The sequence below is a fragment of the Lacerta agilis genome, chromosome 17 (assembly GCF_009819535.1).
Source record: "Lacerta agilis isolate rLacAgi1 chromosome 17, rLacAgi1.pri, whole genome shotgun sequence".
In the NCBI taxonomy this organism is placed as follows: domain Eukaryota; kingdom Metazoa; phylum Chordata; class Lepidosauria; order Squamata; family Lacertidae; genus Lacerta; species Lacerta agilis.
The window spans coordinates 19069103-19088408 of NC_046328.1; the positions used below are offsets into that span (position 1 = coordinate 19069103).

At 46.6% G+C, this 19306-nt stretch overlaps 1 protein-coding gene across 1 annotated transcript in view; it reads right to left on the bottom strand.

The window, feature by feature from the left end:
* SRRM4 (serine/arginine repetitive matrix 4) overlaps positions 1–6353 on the bottom strand; it is a 116668-nt gene extending 110315 nt beyond the window's left edge. The window contains exon 1 of the mRNA XM_033135778.1: positions 5705–6353. Coding sequence (XP_032991669.1) covers positions 5705–5835 — 131 coding nt within the window. The 5' untranslated portion in view covers positions 5836–6353. The remainder of the gene's footprint in view (positions 1–5704) is intronic.
* Positions 6354–19306: the final 12953 nt, after the last annotated feature.

The following is a 19306-nucleotide window of genomic DNA, read 5'->3' on the forward strand; positions in this document are numbered from 1 at the left end:
AACTGGGGCAAGCTTCCTTGCAACTGAACCTGAACTGGAACCAAGCCAAAACAATGTTAACTGTTTACCTCCCTGCTAACCACCCCGTTCATCCTCTGCAAATCCTATTTATTTATTTATTTATTGCAAAAACAAAAACAAATTTCAAATATTGACATACCACATAGAATAATCAATGCAAAATAAGATGACATAAAACGAATAAAAACGACTTCCCTCCACCCATATGTGACTTTTCCTTTTAAATTTTACTTCTCTCGTTGTGTTCTTGTGCTATCTTATACCACCGTTTCTGTTATGCCTGTTATTACTCTTATCTCTCTTCTCCTTGCGATATCTTAAGACTTTGTATCAATATTTCCAATACTCGTCCTCTGCAAATCCTGTGGCTCCTCCTTTTCTTTCTGTTCTTTTGCTTCCTCTCCCACTTTCAGTTACAAGATCTTTGGGGCAGAGTCCTGTACAGGTATATCTTTTTAAAAAATGCTTATGGAGTATACTGGCTATGACAATAAACAGCAACAACACCTCCTTTCATGTTAGAAAATAGGGATTTCCCTCCACTGTCAGGACATCTGTAGTTCAACTCCAATCAACATTAGGGATTATGATAGAAAAGGAATCAAGGTGACCCCTGGTCTCCTGCCAGGTGAGATTTGCTCTGGATTAATATAAGCAGAATTTGTATTTAAAAAAGAAAAAAGAATTAGATGTCATGAACAAGCCCAGGGATTCAGTGTTCCCTTCCCTGCATTAACCCGACAGTAAAAGGTCTGGGATGAAAATGCCACCGGAGAATGAGACCTTGACTGCCTCTGCAGTCTTTGTTACAACAACAGATGCAGTCGGTCATTAGCCGGTCTCCTAAGGAGATCTTGTTATCTGGAGCTGCACTCTCCCCTCCCAGTCCTTTGCCAGTGAGCCGAGAGCTTCCCTGTATCGTTGCCCCCCAAAGCAGCCCACAATCTGTCTCGCCAGAGCTTGGCAATGCTGCCCTCCAACAAGATGCCTGGCAACCCTGACCACCGTGGCAGCATCATCACTAGCACCCGCCTTAACTGCCCCACTCGGAAAGTCGGTTCAAGGCTGGATCAGTGTCGCCAAAGCTCTTGAAATGCCCCAGAGGCAGTCTGGGCATTTCTCTCCGCTAATGCGCGTCTATGTTCAATTGCAGAGCATTTCTAATAATGAGGGAGGTGAGGGTCACTTCCTCCATCACTTGTGCTCCATGCTTGAGCTCGTTTACCATATTCCCATCCGGAATGAGATTTATTAAAACGATTTTCAAGCATTACAAATGGTTAAGTGTAAACAATTTCAACAGGCAGCACACAGGAATCCGGGAAGCTGCCTTATACTAAATCAGACCATCCAGCTCAGTGCTGTCTACACTGACTGGCAGAGGCTCTGGAAGGGGGAGGGTGGTTTGCAGATATAAGGCATTCCCAGCCCTACCTGGAGATGCCACAGATTGAATCTGGAACCTTCAGTATGCAAAGGTACTGTTGATACTCTACCAATGAGCCAATGTCCATTTGCAAATATCAGAAACTACTGTAAATTGGGATGGAGATATGCATTTAAAAAAATAAAACAATGAAGAAATAGTTTAAAAGAAGAAGAGGAAATGCAAGAGGAACTAAGGCAGTCTAGCAAGGTTGCAGCCTACCCTCTGTATGTTTTGGACCACAACTCCCATCAGCCTCTGCCAACGGTGATGTTGGGATCCAATACATACAGTGGGCAGCAAGTATGTGAATGTTGGCGTAATGAGTCACCCACCTGAAATAAAGACTTGCACATGATTACTTTGGGCACAGATAATGAAAGGCAATCAAATGACCCAGGAGTCATCTATAGGAGTCGGATCTCATTGGGCTTTCGTTTGGTGAGATATTTTTACCCAATATGAGAAGGTTTTCTCAAACCATTATTTTAATAGATGGTACCTTCTCACTGCAACAAGGAGGGAAATGATGTAAGCTGTGCTTTTGTAGGTTTTTTTTTTAATGCTTCTAATGGCGTAACAAATGTGAAGTGTGGGAGACAAGCTTGTGCACTCAGAGCGTACAGGGATTTGGGCTTTCAAACGTTAGCACCTATTGCTTCAGAGTGCTTCATTCTAGCTGTTGATGTTTGCTTGTGTTTATGGTTAATTGCTGCAATATACACACTTTGGGAGCCCAACGGATGTAATACTGCTCTTTAACATAAGATTAAAAACTACAGTGCAAAATATAAATTGTAAGAAATCGTGACCACAGTCAAGGTATCCTTTCTCTTTGTTGTCTATTCAGGGCTGATAAAAGAACGTACTTTTTCACATGGCACAGAGTTAAACTACGGAACTCACTCCCACAAGAAGTAGTGATGGCAACCAGCAAGCTCTTCTTGTGTTCTTATGAGGAATGAAACAAAGCCTCTGTTTCGAAATTGTCCCTCTCTAAAGATTTTGCAAGCACCACACCTCCTTCCTTCTCAACAAGAACAGAAATGCTGCAAGAATGTTATTCTTTATAGACGGTCAACAACTGCATTCCCAGTGGTCACTATATTCTCTTGAATAGGCTACCCCAGCCTGGCGCCTCCCAGACGTTATGGGCTACAACTTCCGTCAGCCCTGGGGAAAGCTGATCTGAACCTTAAATTCGAAGCTGGGACAACCAGCCCTTTACCACCTCCTATATACACTGATGGTCAGATTCTTTAAGGAAGCTATCAGTTGTCGGTAAGAAGTTCATAGGTATGGAAGATTCGCCCTCAGAAGTTATATGTGGGGAGGGAGTGGCTGAGGAACCAAAGTGCTTTATGGAAGACCCTCAAGAGAAGCAGATTGACAGTTTTCCATCCCCTTTCCAGAAAGGAAATGAGAAACCAACCCAATTGCAACCAACAGGAACTTAAGGAGCTGCTGTATAATGAGTTGGACTGGTGGCTCTCTAGGGTTTTAGATGGGGAATCTTTCTCAGCCCTACCTGGAGATGCCACTGGGGACTGAACCTGGGACCTTCTGCATGCAAAACAGATGCTCAACCTACTGAGCTATGGTCCTTCACTATATTGAATCAGACAATTCGTCCATCCAGCTCAATACTATATAAATTGACGGTGAGTGGCTCTCCAGGGTTTCAGAATGGGAGTCCAACCTGGAGATCCTGGGCATGGAACCAAGGAACTTCTGCATGCAATGCAGATGCTCTTCCACTGAGTGATCAAGTTGTTTTGTGGGCTCAATAGCTAGCTGTTCCTAATGCCAGGGATATTGGAGAATGATGTACGGTGTTCCTTATCAACACCTTTTCCCAGACTGTGAAAGTAACAGAAGCACCATCACTGAGAGATGGACCCAAAGCCTGCGCAAATGTTTGCACTCAAAATGGCATTTATGTGCTGGGGTGGAGAGGACCTCTGCATGGGGATTTTGTCTGACCCTACAGTGCCACCAGCCCTTATAAGCCCCACTTGGCAAGAGTGCCAATTCTTGCGCTTATATCCATGCAATAATCTGGGAGAAGCCACATAGATTGCTGTACTTGCCCTAAGCCTCTTGGAAGAGCTGCAGCTCAGTCCTGTGGGTAATCCTCCCGAATTCTAGCAGAAATGTTGCGAAGCAGCAGTGCAAGAAACTCCAGCGTCAACAAACTCCCCAGTGTGCAGCTCGGGGAGTTTTATTTTGAAAAATGCTGTTGTCTTTCAGCCCCAAAGTCCATTTATTTATTTAGGAAAATGTATGCGCTGCTTTATTTATTTATTCCCCAATATTGCTATAATGCTTGATGGTAATAAAATAAAAGCCAGTGGTAATGTAGTGGTTAGAGTGTCAGAGTAGGACCTGGAAGGGGGGGGACAAGGGCTCAAATTCCCACTTGGCCATGAAGCTCACTGGGTGACCTTGGGCCAGTGGCTGTCTCTCAGACTAACCTACCCCACAAGGTTGTTGTGGAGATTAAATGATGAGCATGCATGCTACCCTGAGATCCTTGGAGAGAGAGAAAACGAGGGATATAAATGCAACAAAGTAAATAGTAAACACCTCAAAGGAGTTTACAAAAAGAACAAAGCTATAACATTTTCAGTTTTTTCATTAAAAGGAAACATTTAAAAACAAATATGGAAATCGTTAAAAAATATCATTAAGTTAAGATATATATAATTGTAAATAAACCTCTGAACAGTTTGATAATATGTATGTGTACCACATACAATTTCCTTCCTCTTGTTACCTTCACCTTTGGACTTTGCACCTTTTAATGGTCACAGCACCACAGATCAGTAAGCCCAACTTTATTTTTCAAACATCCAGTTGCTCATACATCATGGCTTTTTACAAAAGTGACTAAATGGTCCTTCCATTCTTGCGCACTCCTGACTTTTTGTGTTTAGGTGAATGCAATTCTAATATATATATATTTAGTCCTTCCCAAACCAGGGCACACTTGCTGTGTTCTAGATGCATCAATTTCAATCTCTTGCTCACCCTATCCTGAATGTTGGGTGGTGGAGGAAAGTAACCATACATTTAAAAAAAAAGTTGTGTTTTTTAATGCCGTTAAATTTGTTTCAGATTGATCGGAGGATGGGCACATCATCAAGGCTCAACCCCCAAACCTACCTTGCCTCTAAAACCCAACCATCACTACCTTCATAATCAATATATTTGATTTGCTCCTGCAGACGTTAATCTTTAGCTCCCCTGCTCCCACCAAAGCCCAGCTGGTCTAGCAAAAGTTTTCATGCCCACCTCCTCCATTCACAGAGATGCTCGGGGCACAAAACCAGGGCAGAGTCATTGTTTATTCTTGATGTACATTTTTCAGGATCTAACCCACCCCATCCTGAATTCTGCAGGGTGGGACTAAAGGATTCAGGTGCTGGAAAGTGACAGTATATTAAATATGGTGCTTTTAAAAAAAAAAGTCATTAAAACTAGAACATTCAGAGAGATTGGACACATTCATCAAGGCTCAACCCCAAAACCTTGCTTGCTCCTTAATAAGCCAACCACCACGATCCAGGTATCTGATATGCTCCTGCAGGCTCTTAATTTCTACCGGTCCAGGAAAAGTTTTCACATCCACCTCCTCATTTACACAGAGACTCTCACAAACCCCTGATCTAGCCAATTGGGGGAGATCTCTTAGCCATTGATCAAACAGAAGGCGAGAGGGTCCCTGACTCCCTGCACCCACAGGGCTGGAGCAAAGGGTCCTCTTCCTCGATAATTTTTATTTACCGTTTAATATGCAAAATCCCAGAGTAGCTTACATAAAACATAGTAAGATGGGGGGGGGGGGGGAGGAAGCAAAATGCATATACTACATTGAAAACCCAAACCACAGAGAAATACATCAGTCAAGACAGAGAAGTCATCAATAAAACAAGCGGTTAAGCATCGTTTGTTTGTTTGTTTATATCCCGCCTTTTCCCCAAGACCAGGGCTCAAGGCGGCTTACACAATGCAGATAAAACAAAGAAGGCGGGAAAGCATATGCAAATTAATAGTTAAAAAGTATAACAGAATTAAAGCAAGATTAAAAAACAAACAAACCAGATCTACTAAAACACAGAGAGTAAAAGCAATAAAAGCAAAGCTCATTCCTCCGCGCCGCAGCATGTTAGAATAAAACAGAATAAATCGCGGAAGGACAGTAAGGAGGCAGCCGGTCTATCTTCAAAAACAGAGCAATGCGAACAAGTTTCCTACCTGGCCAGGGGCTTGCGGGAGGTGATGCTGGCCACGATGACGCTGCCGGGTCTTGGCGTGGCCACCGCTTTGAAGGTCCCTCTCCAGAACTTCTCGAAGAGCTGCTTTTCGCCCTGCTGGACGCTTGCCATGGCCCGACCGTTAAAGCGCCGCCGCGCTTGGAACTGTCCAGGGTGCTGAAATGTTACATTTCCGCCTCTCCAAGCCGGGGGCTCTCTCACCTGGCCGGCGCCTGCCTAAGACGGTTTGCCCTAGCGGGGTAATAGCCTGGATCGACAATATATATATTTTTTGTGGGAAATCACCAAGCCCTGTGTTCCGTGTGTAAGGGAAGCGCCTCCGTCTGCCTCCCGACCCGGCTGTGCGTGCGCGCTAAGCCCAGGCAGGCGGGCGTTTTGTCTTTGCTCCGATGTGACGCGCAGCTCGGGGGGGCTGGTCAATTTTCAAGAGCTGCTGCGCTCTCTCCTCCTCCGTCTGCCTGAAAAACATCAGACAAAAGACGGAGGGGCTCCTCCAGCCCGAATCAGCATCACAAAGGGCGGCTGGTCCCCGGGTCCTCCAGGCGTGTGCCTGTCAATGGCCTGGGTGGAGAGATCGGGGGTGGGGAGGACGGGGCGAGGCGCTGACTCAGACGCGATTTAATTGAGAAGGGGAGGAAATGAACAGAAACGCACGCTCGCCCCTCCAGCTGCTTGTGTGCATCTCTTCCCCGCCCCCAGCAGAACCGGGAAGGAACAAGCCTAATTAAATAACCTCAACCGCCCTCGCCCCCCCCCCATTTTGGAGAGAGGCGGGGTAAGGACAGGCCCTCAAGTGCTCAGAGCAATGGCACTTCCTAAGGACTCACAGTCTGTCGCAGGCAAACACAAAGGGTTGAGCTTGCACTTTGTTCGTTTCACGAAATTTATTATGTCCCGCTCAACTGCGAAATAAAATAAAGCCTAAAAGCGGTTAACAAAAATAAAATAAAACAGTGAAATTATCAGTAAAAACAACTGTTTAAAACGTCAACAACAACAAAATTTAAAATCCTATCGTGAATGTATTTGAATAAGCTATGGTAATTTACATGGTGCTGGAGGAGACTCTTGAGAGTCCCATGGACTGCAAGAAGATCAAACCTATCCATTCTCAAAGAAATCAGCCCTGAGTGCTCACTAGAAGGACAGATCCTGAAGTTGAGGCTCCAGTACTTTGGCCACCTCATGAGAAGAGAAGAATCCCTAGAAAAGACCCTGATGTTGGGAAAGATGGAGGGCACAAGGAGAAGGGGACGACAGAGGATGAGATGGTTGGACAGTGTTCTTGAAGCTACTAGCATGAGTTTGGCCAAACTGCGAGAGGCAGTGAAGGATAGGCGTGCCTGGCGTGCTCTGGTCCATGGGGTCACGAAGAGTCGGACACGACTGAACGACTGAACAACAACAATTTACATACTGTACATCTGATTGTCCCAGAAACGATGCTAATTAACCCTTTTAACGAAAAATTAAATTGCCATATCTAACCTCCCCCCTCCCCCCCAAAAAATTGTAAGCTAAAAACGAATTGCAACTAAAAACAGGTTGCGTTCAATTTTAGTTCTAGACACATGGAAATGGATGGGCAACTTAGGTCCCTTCATTTCAATGGGTCTACTTTGAGTAGAATTTGCTGCATACAACCAATAGAATCTTGTGGTACCCTAAAGCCTAACAGTCCCTGTTCCTTTTAGAATAACAGAATTATAAAACTGTAGAGTTGACCCATCCCGTCATCTAGTTGAACCCCGTGCAATGCCTGCAGGATCGACTTTGTTTGTTTGGGGCTACATATTATTTTCTTGTGGCATTTGTATCCTTACCTTTCTTCCAAGGAGCTCTAGGTTGTGTGAGTGGATCAACCCTTTCTGACCTTTCATCATCATGATCCAGTGAGGTGGGCTAGGTTGTGACTACCACCCGCAGGTCAGCCAATGTGTCTCAGGACTGGATGGGGAATTGAAACCTGGTCTTAACCCTCTCACCACTTCAACCTGAGTCAACGCTTTCCATCAATCAAGTCAACGCTTTCCTTTCCTGGCAGTTTCCACTCAAAATGGCCCATTGAGGGTGGGTGTGGAGATACAGATATCTTTCTTTCCCATTGTGTTCCGCTCCTACCTGATTTGAAACTTCCCAGCTGAAATCAGTCCTATGGTTTACACAGCCTAATCCAAAGCAGGTTTACTCAAAAGAAATCCTCACTGTGTTCAATGTGGGTTTCACTCAGGTGTGGGCAAACAGAAGGTGTATGGAAAAGAACCTGGTTGGTGGGCCATGACTCCTCATCAATGTACTTCTGTAACTCTTCCTGAGGTCGGGGATGGGAAAACCGGGGGCGGCTGTTCATATTGTTCTATTTCTTCCACAACCTATAAAAGATAAACAGGTTTTTATTTTATTTTAAAAGCATATATAAATCTTCAGAACATATGATGATTTCACCTTTTACACACACACACACACACACACACACACACACACACACACACACACACCACATAAGGAAAGCTCTGCTGGATGCAGCTGAAGGCCCATCTAGTCCAGCATCTTGTCCTCACAGTGGCGAGGGGGCGCTGTGGTCTAAACCACTGAGCCTCTTGGGCTTGCCAATCAGAAGGTCGGGGGTTCAAATCCCCGCAACAGGATGAGCTCCCCTTGCTCCGTCCCAGCTCCTGCCAACCTAGCAGTTCAAAAGCACGCCAGTGCAAGTAGATAAATAGGTACCACTGTGCCGGAAAGGTAAATGGCGTTTCCATGCGCTCTGGCTTCCGTCACAGTGTTCCGTTGCACCAGAAGTGGTTTAGTCATGCTGGCTACATGACCTGGAAAGCTGTCTGTGGACAAACGCTGGCTCCCTTGGCCTGAAAGCGAGATGAGTGCTGCAACCTCATAGTCGCCTTTGATTGAACTTAACCGTCCAGGGGTCCTTCTCCTTTTTACCTGTACCTTTTTAGCTTGGATCTGGTATAATGTTTCACCTGCTTAATTTACACCAGCTTGCTCTATGCCAGCTTCTTGTGCATAGGATCACTCCCGAGGGGTGTAATGAGTTTGAGGCATTCCCTCTCGTAGGCCATGCCTTGCCTCATTCACTCTTAAACCTAGACAGGTGGGTTGGCCCATGAAATGAAATACAAGCAGACACAGCAACACAGTACCTTGACAAGGCCCAAAGAGCATAATTAGCAACATTTCTCTCCTCTCCTCTTCCCTGCTCCTTGCTTAACATCAAACCTAAGGAAGAATTCTGCAAATCCAGAGGGCCAGCTCCTTGCTTTGTGGTCCTTCTTTGCCTTAAGACAAAATGATATCACTGTCCATGTTTGGAGTCATTAGACTGATGTCTTCCAGACTTTTGATAGTTGAGACACAGGCCATTAGGAGCATAGAATGGAAGAGTTGGAAGGTACCCCAAGAGACATCTATTTCAAACTCCTGTAATGCAAGAATTGCAGCTAAAGAATCTCTGACAGCTGGCCACTCAATTTCTGTTTTAGAAAACCTCCAGTGAAGGAGAGTCCACCACCTTCCAAAGAAATCTGTTCCACTGACAAACAGCTCTTACTGTCAGAAAGTTCTCCCTAATGTTTAGTTGGAATCTCCTTTCTTGTCATTTGATCCATTGCTTCAGGTCCTAGCCTCCAGAGCAGGAGAAAACAAGCTTGCTCCCTCTTCCATGTGACAGCCCTTCAGGTTTTTGAAGATGGCTCTTATATCACCTCCCAGTCTTCTCTTCTACATGTTGTTATTATTATTCATAATATTATCATCATTTCTGGATTAAAACATTTTTTGGGGGGGAATCTAAGCCGCTTGCAGGTATAAGGCACCATAAATTAAGATGAGAAAATAGCAAATATATTATGATAAAAGGAAACAAATGGGTTCTGAATAGATATTTAAAGCACCCAGCTGATTTGAACATCCATAATCTCTTTTGGGAAGGTATTCTGGAGGATTGATGCTACAGCTGAATGCTGGAAGGTTTCAAAACTACATTTCCTATCAGTGCTATCATCGCTACACCAACGGGACAAAACACACACACTTTCCACCACACTGAGAAAACCCCTTAATCCCAATTTTATTTTATTATTTGGTAGATTTACAAAATGAAAAATAAATTTTACAAAGGGGCAGGATTAGATGCAGACACACAAAGCATTTAAAAATTCAAGATTCATTGCGCATCGCTCTGCTCCACTTCCCCTTTCTTCCTGCCCAGGGAGGCCTTGCCCCTCTGCCTGCCCCTCAAAGCTGGTGTGTCATGTGGGGATGTGCCCAGCGGTGGCAGCCTCTCCTCTCCCTTGCCTGCTACAAGCTGCCCAAGGGAGGAGGTTGGCAGCGGCAACCATGAAGGGGCCATAGAGAGGCAACGGGATGCTCCCTCGCAGCAGCAGCCCCACCACCACTCGAAACAAGTGTCATCTCGTCCTCCTCCCTGAGCTTGGTGGCAGCAGCACCGATAGAGGAAACAGGGACATTCCTGGATCAAATCAGAAGCTGGGATGACTTTCATAATCTCAAGGCTGTCCCTGGAAAATTGGGATACTTGGAGGGTATGCTGCCAACATGGACAGCTTTAAAAGAGGCGTAGATGAATTTGTGAAAGATAAGGCTATCAGTGGTCGCTAGCCACAATGAGTATGTTATCCCTCCCCTGTTGGAGGCAGTAGACTTCTGAATACCAGTTACTGGGAGTCATAAATGCAGAGGGTGCTGTTGTGCTTGGGCGTCGCTTGTGGGCTTCCCAGAAAAGGCACCTTGTTGGCCACTGTGAGAACAGGATGCTGAAATAGTTGGGCCATCTCCACAAGCTTTCCAGATGACAATTCATGAGCTTTAGTATGTATATGTGTGCACGAGAGATGGAAAACCAGAGCCAGAGTAAGTAACCTTGCAGACTGCGCTTTGCCATACTCTGTCCCAGGGGTGCCAAGTTGAATAAAATATTGGGTGGGGGCAGATAAGCCCCACCCCACACAATCAATTATAAGATGCACCTCGCACATGACATTTGGATTGCAATGTCCATCAACTTTTTTTGGGGGGGGGGAAGGCCCCTCAAATATTTTACTGGGGGAGGGCGAAGGGACCTCGGACCTTGGCTCCTATGCTCTGTCCCAATCGCCTATGATCACTGCATTCATTCAAGCAACTGTAGGAAGTCAACTCTCCGCTCTCCCTCCCAAACAGTTCTTCCTCCGGATTCCTGACATGCATTGCACTTGGACTGGAAAGCAATCAAGTTGCGTTACCATTACACTCGTCTCTTGCACCAGCCGTTGTGCGGAGAATGGGAACCAAGGGGCAGACAGCGAATCGAGCTGCCTAGAGTGCTCAGAAACTCAGCGAGATCGGTGGGTAAGGGTGCCCTCTAGTGGTTCCTTGGAGCTGTGCCAGAGAGAGGGTGCTTTCCAGCCATATTCTTGCAAACAGCTAGCTTTTGTTTCGCTGCAAAATGTTACTTGGTTTTTAAAATCCCTTTCTGCCTCCTTGCTCTAGGTAAGCTCTGGCTGGGAAACGCTGAAACGTGCACCCGCACTCATGCCCACGAACTGCCATCAGCTCACACCACAATGCATAGTTAAACTATGGAACTCACTTCCACAGGACTTGCTGATAGCCTTGGCTATCAATGGGCACTACCAGCCACAGTGGCTCGACTCTGCCTCCACAGTTGGAGGCAGCAATGCTTCTGAATACCAGCTGCTGGAAGCCACAAGAGTGGAGAATGCTCTTGTGCTTGGGTCCTGCTTGCTGGTTTCCCATAGGTACCTGGTTGGCAACTGTGAAAACAGGATGCTGGACTAGATGGGTCATTGGCTTGGCCCAGCAGGGTCTTCTTATCTTCTTGCTTTTCATGGTGGTGATATGCTGCCTCCTGGATCAGAGGCACCATGACAGTGGAAAAGGGACTGCAGAGGGAGTGGGCTGCTGCCTTCACACCCTGCTTGCGGACTCCCCAGAGGCATCTGGTTGGTCTCTGCGAGAACGTGAAGATGGGCCTGATCCACCGGGGCTTTTCTTATGGTCTTATGCCATGTTTTTACCTCCACAATCCAAGACAGTATGTCTCTGTTAACCAGATGCTGGGAATTACAAGTAGGGAGAGATGCTGTTGTGCCTAGGTCCTGCTTTTGGGCTTTCTATTAAGGCATTTGCTTGGCCACGGTGAGACCAGGATGAGATGGGCCATTGGCCTGATCCAGCAGGGTCTTATACATGCTCTTCTTTTGGCTAACCCCCCCCCCACCAACACTGTTTAAGTCAGCAACAATTGGCAAATGTTGTGGCGGTGAATTTCATAAACCTGTGATAGTCAACATGGCAACCTCTAGAAATTGTTGGACCACCAGCTCCATCATCCTTGCCTAGGACTGATGGGAGCTGGGAGTCCAGCAGTTCTGCATTCACGACCCCTGGAATAAATGAATATTCTGAGTGAAGAAGTGCTTTGTTTTGTCTGCCCTCCTCCTGCCATTTATTGCATTTATATTGCGCCTTCCTCCCCTCAAGGAGCTCAAGGTGGGCTATGTGCTTCTCCTCTTTCTCATGTCATCCCCACAACAACCCTGTGAGGCTGAGAGTGAGTGTCTGGCCCATGGTCACTTAGCAAGCATAATGGCCAAGCGGGGATTTGAACCCTGGTCTCCCAGGTCCTAGTCTGACACTCTAACCACTATACCGCACTGACTCTCGTCTGCCACCACTCATTTTCACTGGATGACACCTCCCCCCCCCCAAGTTCTAGTATTACAAATGCATTGTCTTACCCACAAGGAAATTCAGTCTTAGGAATTATGAGGAAATGAATTGGTTGGGGGGGGGGAGTTTTAAGTTACTTTTCAATCTAAACCATGTAGTTTTATTTTATCTCCAAATTGCTACTCTGAGATCCATGCTGTTCCTGTTTACACCACTGTTTATATCACTCTGCTTTACAGCTGGCTTATTATATGCTTATTTTGTCTGGATAACATGTCCATGTCTTGTGGCTATCATTTTATAAATGATAAAATAGGTCAAACCTTGAAATGCTCCATCATCTCATTGAATAGCAGCTCATCACTTCCTAGAGAACGTACAGAATCTGGGATGAGCTAGGAAGTGTGTTCACTGCTTACTTGTAAGGAAAAGGAAGCTGTCTTTTATCAAGCCAGATCTTTCTTTCTTTCTTTCTTTCTTTCTTTCTTTCTTTCTTTCTTTCTTTCTTTCTTTCTTTCCTTCCTTCCTTCCTTCCTTCCTTCCTTCCTTCCTTCCTTCTTTCACATCCCACCTTTCCTCCAAGGAGGTCAACATGGCGAACATGGTTCTCCTCCTCCCCATTTCGTCCTCACAACAACCCTGCGAGGTAGGTGAGACTGAGAGTGCTTTGTCCCATCTAGCTCAGTATGGTCTACACTACAGTGACTGTCAGTGGGTCTCCAGGATTTCAGAGGCTCTGACACAGAGCCACAGCTCTTCCCCTATGAATGAATAAATTAAGATACTAGTCCATGTGGTTCTTCAAATTAAACAGCTGAATTAAATATAACAAGCTAATATAACAAATACATAAATAAACAGCCAGACCTGTTGGATTTCTGTCTGCTGTATTTCTATTACAGGAGGGCTAAGGGTTCTAGTTTTCTGCCTACCAGCATACTTCTGGCCTGAGCGGCACGATGAAGATTTCCCCTGACACAGAGATGAAGCTTCACTGGGTCAGTTTCTATCTCTCAGGTTTGGCAAAAGGTTTAGGTGCTTAGCTAGGGGAAAGAAAGTTGGCATTTCTACCTTCCAAGATCTGGCCTTTGAAATCGTTCTCCCTGCTAGGATTTGTCCCTGAGGGAGAGGGGCAGTTATTGGTTTGTTCTTGCTCTTGCTCTTGTTTTCATTATGTATTTTGTTTTTTGTTTTTGCCTTGCATTTTTATGCTGCGGATGCCCTGAGATCCACGGGCAAAGGGTGGTATACAAATTTAATAAATAATAATAGTAATAAGCAGGAACATAGGAAACTGCCTTATACCATAGGTCCATCTGACTCAGCATTGTCTACACTGACTGGCAGCAACTCTTCAGGGTTTCATATGGGGTTCTCTCCCAGCCCTACCTGGAGATGCCAAGGATTGAATTTGGGACTTTCTGCATGCAAAGCAGATGTTTTACCCTCCCCTTCAAATCCGCTTCATAAGCTTATTTGCTCTCTAGGTCTAGAATCTATTCCTAGAGAGGGATACAAACAGGTTACTGCAATGCATTCCTTTGTTCCTAATACAGACACCTAGCTGGGGAACCAGTTTGTCAGTGGCAAGAGGAACTATGGAGTGTCCTTCCTCCCTCCCTCCCTCCCTCCCTCCCTTCCTCCCTCCCTCCCTTCCTCTCTGCCCCCCTCCCCATCCTGCAGGAACGACAAGCTCATACTTAAAACGAGCCAAATATGTCACTTGCTCTGCACGGCATGGATCTAATGATAGAGAAAACAGCAGATGGAAAATCTGTGTGGGGCTTAGGAAACAGTGCCAGAGAGAAGAATTCCGTTCGGGTTCCATGCCTCGCCTGTTTCCTTCTTTCTGCTGCTCTAGCTGCGACTGCTTCTCGGTTTGGAACAGCAGCTGAAGAACTTGGGTTGTCAGTCCATTGGTGAGTAAGAGGAGACATGATGGAAGTTTATGAAATAACACACAGCGTGGAGGGGAGAAACAGATCGGGAAAAGTTTTTCTTCCTCTCTCGTAACACTAGAACTCGTGGACGTCTGATGAAGCTGAATGCCGGAAGATTCTGGACAGAGGAAAGAAAGGATTTCTTCATGCAGTGTGTGATTGAACGGTGGAACTCACTCTCGCAGGAAACAGTGGTAGCCAACAACCTAAATGGCTTCCAAAGAGGATTAGATGAATTAATGGTGGAGAGGGCTACCGATGGCTACTAGCCATGGGGTCCATGCTCAGCCTCCATGGTTGGAAGCAGCAACGCTTCTGAATCCCACCTGCTGGAAACCCCTGGAGGGAAGAGGGCTCTTGTGCACAAATCCTGCTTGCTGGTTTCCCATAGGCATCTTGGTTGGCCAATATGAGAGGCTGGATTACATGGACCCTTGTCCAGATCTGGCAATGTTCTTACGTTCTTACCATGCCCCAAGTCAGCAAGATGTTCAGAGCCACAGTTCCTTTCCTGATTAGCATCACCAGCAAGAAGAGCATCTCATCATATACCCAGATCTGTGCTCAGCTAGCGTGCCAGCCAAACAGAAGGCACTCTCTCCTCTCTGGCCCTTCCACACGGGGGTGGTGACGGCACCTGGCATCCTCAGGAAGATGACTCCGGCCGAAAGTGGCTCTTCCTCCTCTTCCTTCTCCACCACCTGCGTTATCTGCCACAAACTGAGAGCCACCTGTTTTTTTCAATTCCCCAAATTCTCCCAGAGAGATCCCACGCTGGGGACATTGTGGGTAATTAAAATGGCAGGTGGTTCGTGCAGGTCTCAGATAAGCTCATTGAGTGACCACCAATGTTGTGTTGGGGGCAGGGGCGGCGATGAGAAGGTTCTTTCAACTTAGAGCTAGTCCAACTTACAATGGTTTAAGGGTAAGGGTAAAGGACCCCTTTACCTTTTTGCCTTTACCTTAAACCACCGAGCCTCTTGGGCTTGCTGATCGGAAGGTTGGCAGCTTGAATCCCTATGACAGAGTGAGTTCCTGTTGCTCTGTCTCAGCTTCACTGTGGCAGGAAGGTAAACGGCATTTCTGTGTGCTCTGGCCTCTGTCATGGTGTTCCGTTGTGTCAGAAGCAGTTTAGTCGTGCTGGCCACATGACCCGGAAAGCTGTCTGTGGACAAAAGCCGGCTCCCTTGGCGTGAAAGCAAGATGAGTGCCACAACCCCATAGTCGCCTTTGACAGGACTTAACCATCCAGGGGTCCTTGTCCTTTATCTTAAAGGACCCCTGGATGGTTAAGTCCAGTCAAAGGGGACTATGGGATTGCGGCGCTCATCTCGCTTTTCAGGCCAAGGGAGCCGGTGTTTGTCCACAGACAGCTTTCCGGGTCATGTGGCCAGCATGACTAAACCGCTTCTGGTGCAACAGGACATCGTGATGGGAGCCACAGTGCACAGAAGTGCTGTTTAATGGTTTATAACCCCCCCCACACACACACACCACCATTATTGCATCCTCAAATCCACAAGCCTCAAACTGATAGAAATGGTGGTCCACAGGGGTGGGGAACTTCAGCCTCAGGAGCCAAATGTGCCCCCCCAGGCTTGTCTGTCTGACCCCTGGGATTCTTCCCAGGCCCCACACTTTGACTAGCCCTACTTCAAATTCCTTTGGGGTTTTTTTCTCTGATCCTGATGCCTGCTTGACTGAAGGATAGAGATGGGTGTGTGATCTTGTGTAGAACGTAGCATTCTGTGCAAAGGTTTACATTTTTTGCTCTGGCCCCGCCCTACTCTGGCATGTGGCCCTCAGAAGGTCACCAGGAAGGGAAGAAGGGAAGATGGCCCTCAGGCTGAGACAGGTCCCCCATCTTATAGAGCCTTCTTTGGAGACGGCATCTTTCCCCATAATAGAAAATTCTTTCCAGTAGCACCTTAGAGACCAACTGAGTTTGTTCTTGGTATGAGCTTTTGTGTGCATGCACACTTCTTCAGTGTGTATCTGAAGAAGTGTGCATGCACATGAAAGCTCATACCAAGAACAAACTCAGTTGGTCTCTAAGGTGCTACTGGAAAGAATTTTCTATTTTGTTTCGACTATGGCAGACCAACACGGCTACCCACCTGTAACTGCATCTTTCCCCATGTCTGTGCATGCGTGGTTCCAACAAAACTGCTTTCTTGAAAGGGTGGGTTGGATGAGGGCCTTCTTCCACAAACACCTGGGCTCCTACTCCAGCTGCAGTGCCTTCTGGGTAATGCCAAATCCAATGCCTCCCCTAGCAAGCACAGTTGGCAGCTCTTCAACAGCCATTGATCCACAGCACGGAAATAACAGCTTTTAGCAGCAGCCATTAGACTTGAAGACGGTAATCAAATCCTGAGCCGTTTCCAGAGGTGCCCCTCAAAATCCTAGAGGCCGACGTGCTTCCCATCACAATGCTCCCTGCCTCCCAGCAGCACAGCAGCTGCAAGGGTAAGCAGAAGAGGGCAACGTTGACCTCCAGATCCTTGGAAATCCTTGGGAAAGGTTCCGGACCAAAATAGTCAAGGGGATGGAGCAACTCCCCTTTAAGGTAAAGGGTGAAGCTTTTTTGGTTCAGAGGAAAGGCGAGTAAGAAGTAACACGTTGGCTGTTCATAAAATGATGGGTGGCTTGGAGTAAGTAGATAGACAAATCTCTCTCTCTCTCTCTCTCTCTCTCTCTCTCTCTCTCTCTCTCTCATAACACTAGAACTCATGGACACCCAATAAAGTTGAACTTTGGAAGATTCGGGACAGATTTTGAAACATTTATTCACACATCTCATAGTTAAGCTAGGGAGCTCCCTCCCCCAACAGGCAGTGATAGCCACTAATATGTGTGTATGGCTTTAAAAGAGGATTGGACACATTTAAGGGTATAAGGCTTTACCTTCATGGTCAGAGGCAGTAATACTTCTGAACACCAGTTGTTCGAAGCCACGAAGGGTGGGGGTGGGGAGTGTGCTCTTGTGCTCAAGACCTGCCTGTTGGTTTTCCCCCAGATATCTGGTTGGGCATTGTGTGAACAGGAAGCTGGGCTAGACCCTCATCCAGCAGCCATTTCTTATGGCTCCGTTCGGTTCTTGTCACAGGACTGTTCTGGATTGATCAGTGTATATCTCTCTCACACACACACATCAGTCAGAGGACTGGCCAGGGATATAGGAAGTTCCACTTGGAATCTGTCATTAAGTCTTCTCCCCCTCCCCCCTATATACAGCTTCCACCTTCAAGAGGGGGCATAGCTCAATGGTACAAATCTGCCTCCCTAGAATCTCCACCCATTAGTTCTAACTCTGAAAATTCTGCCAAGACTAGAGCACACAATACTTGGACCATGAGGATCAGTGGTGGCAGAAGGCAGGGAGGCCCAACAGTAGATGGCGCCAGAGCAGAGAAGCCGACAGGCATAGAAGCCAACTAGTTTTGTCCCTATTCTCCTCCCTACAAAGGCAACACTGGGGCTAAAGAGGAGGAAGCTGGTTGCCAGGGCGACCCCACTGACTGGTTGTAGGAAAGAAGACAGGCAGGTGGAAGCTGCCTGAGGTTGGTGGGGCACCACTGATAAGGAAACAAAATGGGCCATGAGAGTCTAATGTCAGCCCAGCCCTGCTCCTTTGCACGACTATCCTCCAACTCCAGTGTGACCTGTCCAGGGTCCTGATCTTCCTAGACTTGCACAATGTGTTGCAGGCTGCCTGCTGATCACCCAGTTCCTCTATTGCTAGGATATAGGAGACACTCCAGAGTTTCACCACGCCACCACAAGGCAGCAGTGCCTCAAACAAGGAAGGGTTGTGACTCTGCAACAGAGCATGTGCTTTACATATTGGTTCAATCCACAGCTTCTCCAGGTAGGACTGGGAATGTATCTGAAGCCCTGGAGACCCACTGTCAGTGAGTGCAGGAAAATACCGGCCTAGTTAGACCCAGGCTCTGACTCCATATAAAGCAGCACCCCATGTTCCCATGATGGTAGAGAGTTCCAAACCTGGGGACTCTGTTTTACAGCAGACCTGCTCGTAGAAAATAGAATCATAGAGTTGGAAGAGACCACAAGGGCCATCCAGTCCAACCCCCAGCCAAGCAGGAAACACCATCAAAGCATTCCTGACAGATGGCTGTCAAGCCTCTGCTTAAAGACCTCCAAAGAAGGAGACTCCACCACACTCCTTGGTAGCAAATTCCACTGCCGAACAGCTCTCACTGTCAGGAAGTTCTTCCTAATGTTTAGGTGGAATCTTCTTTCTTGTAGTTTGAATCCATTGCCCCGTGTCCGCTTCTCTGGAGCAGCAGAAAACAACCTTTCACCCTCCTCTATATGACATCCTTTTATATATTTGAACATGGCTATCATATCACCCCTTAACCTTCTCTTCTCCAGGCTAAACATACCCAGCTCCCTAAGCCGTTCCTCATAAGGCATTGTTTCCAGGCCTTTGACCATTTTGGTTGCCCTCTTCTGGACAGTACCAGTTATAAATAGAATGCATAGTGTCAACTGGCCTTCATGGGTACGGAAAGAGAAATTGCAAGGATATTCTGACTAAAGTTTAGGAAGTCATTTCTGATGGTAAGAGCTGTTTGACAATGGAATGAGCTCCCTCAGAAGACTCTCCTTCACTGGAGGTTTTTAAACAGAAGTTGTGGGGCAACCTGTCAGGGATTCTTCAACTGCGATTCCTTCATTGCAGGGGGTTGGTACACCTCCAACTCTGCAATTATATGATTTTATGAAGGTCAGACTGGTACGGCATGACCTTTCGGCAGCAAGCAAGGGCTACCACTTCCCGCGACTTCCAGTGTAGACTCCGTCCCTCACTTGCTCTGCCTCAGGTATGATAGTCACTGGAAAAGACAGCATGCCCTAAGTGGAAGGAAGGCTCCTGATTCCCACAACCGACTCAGCATGGC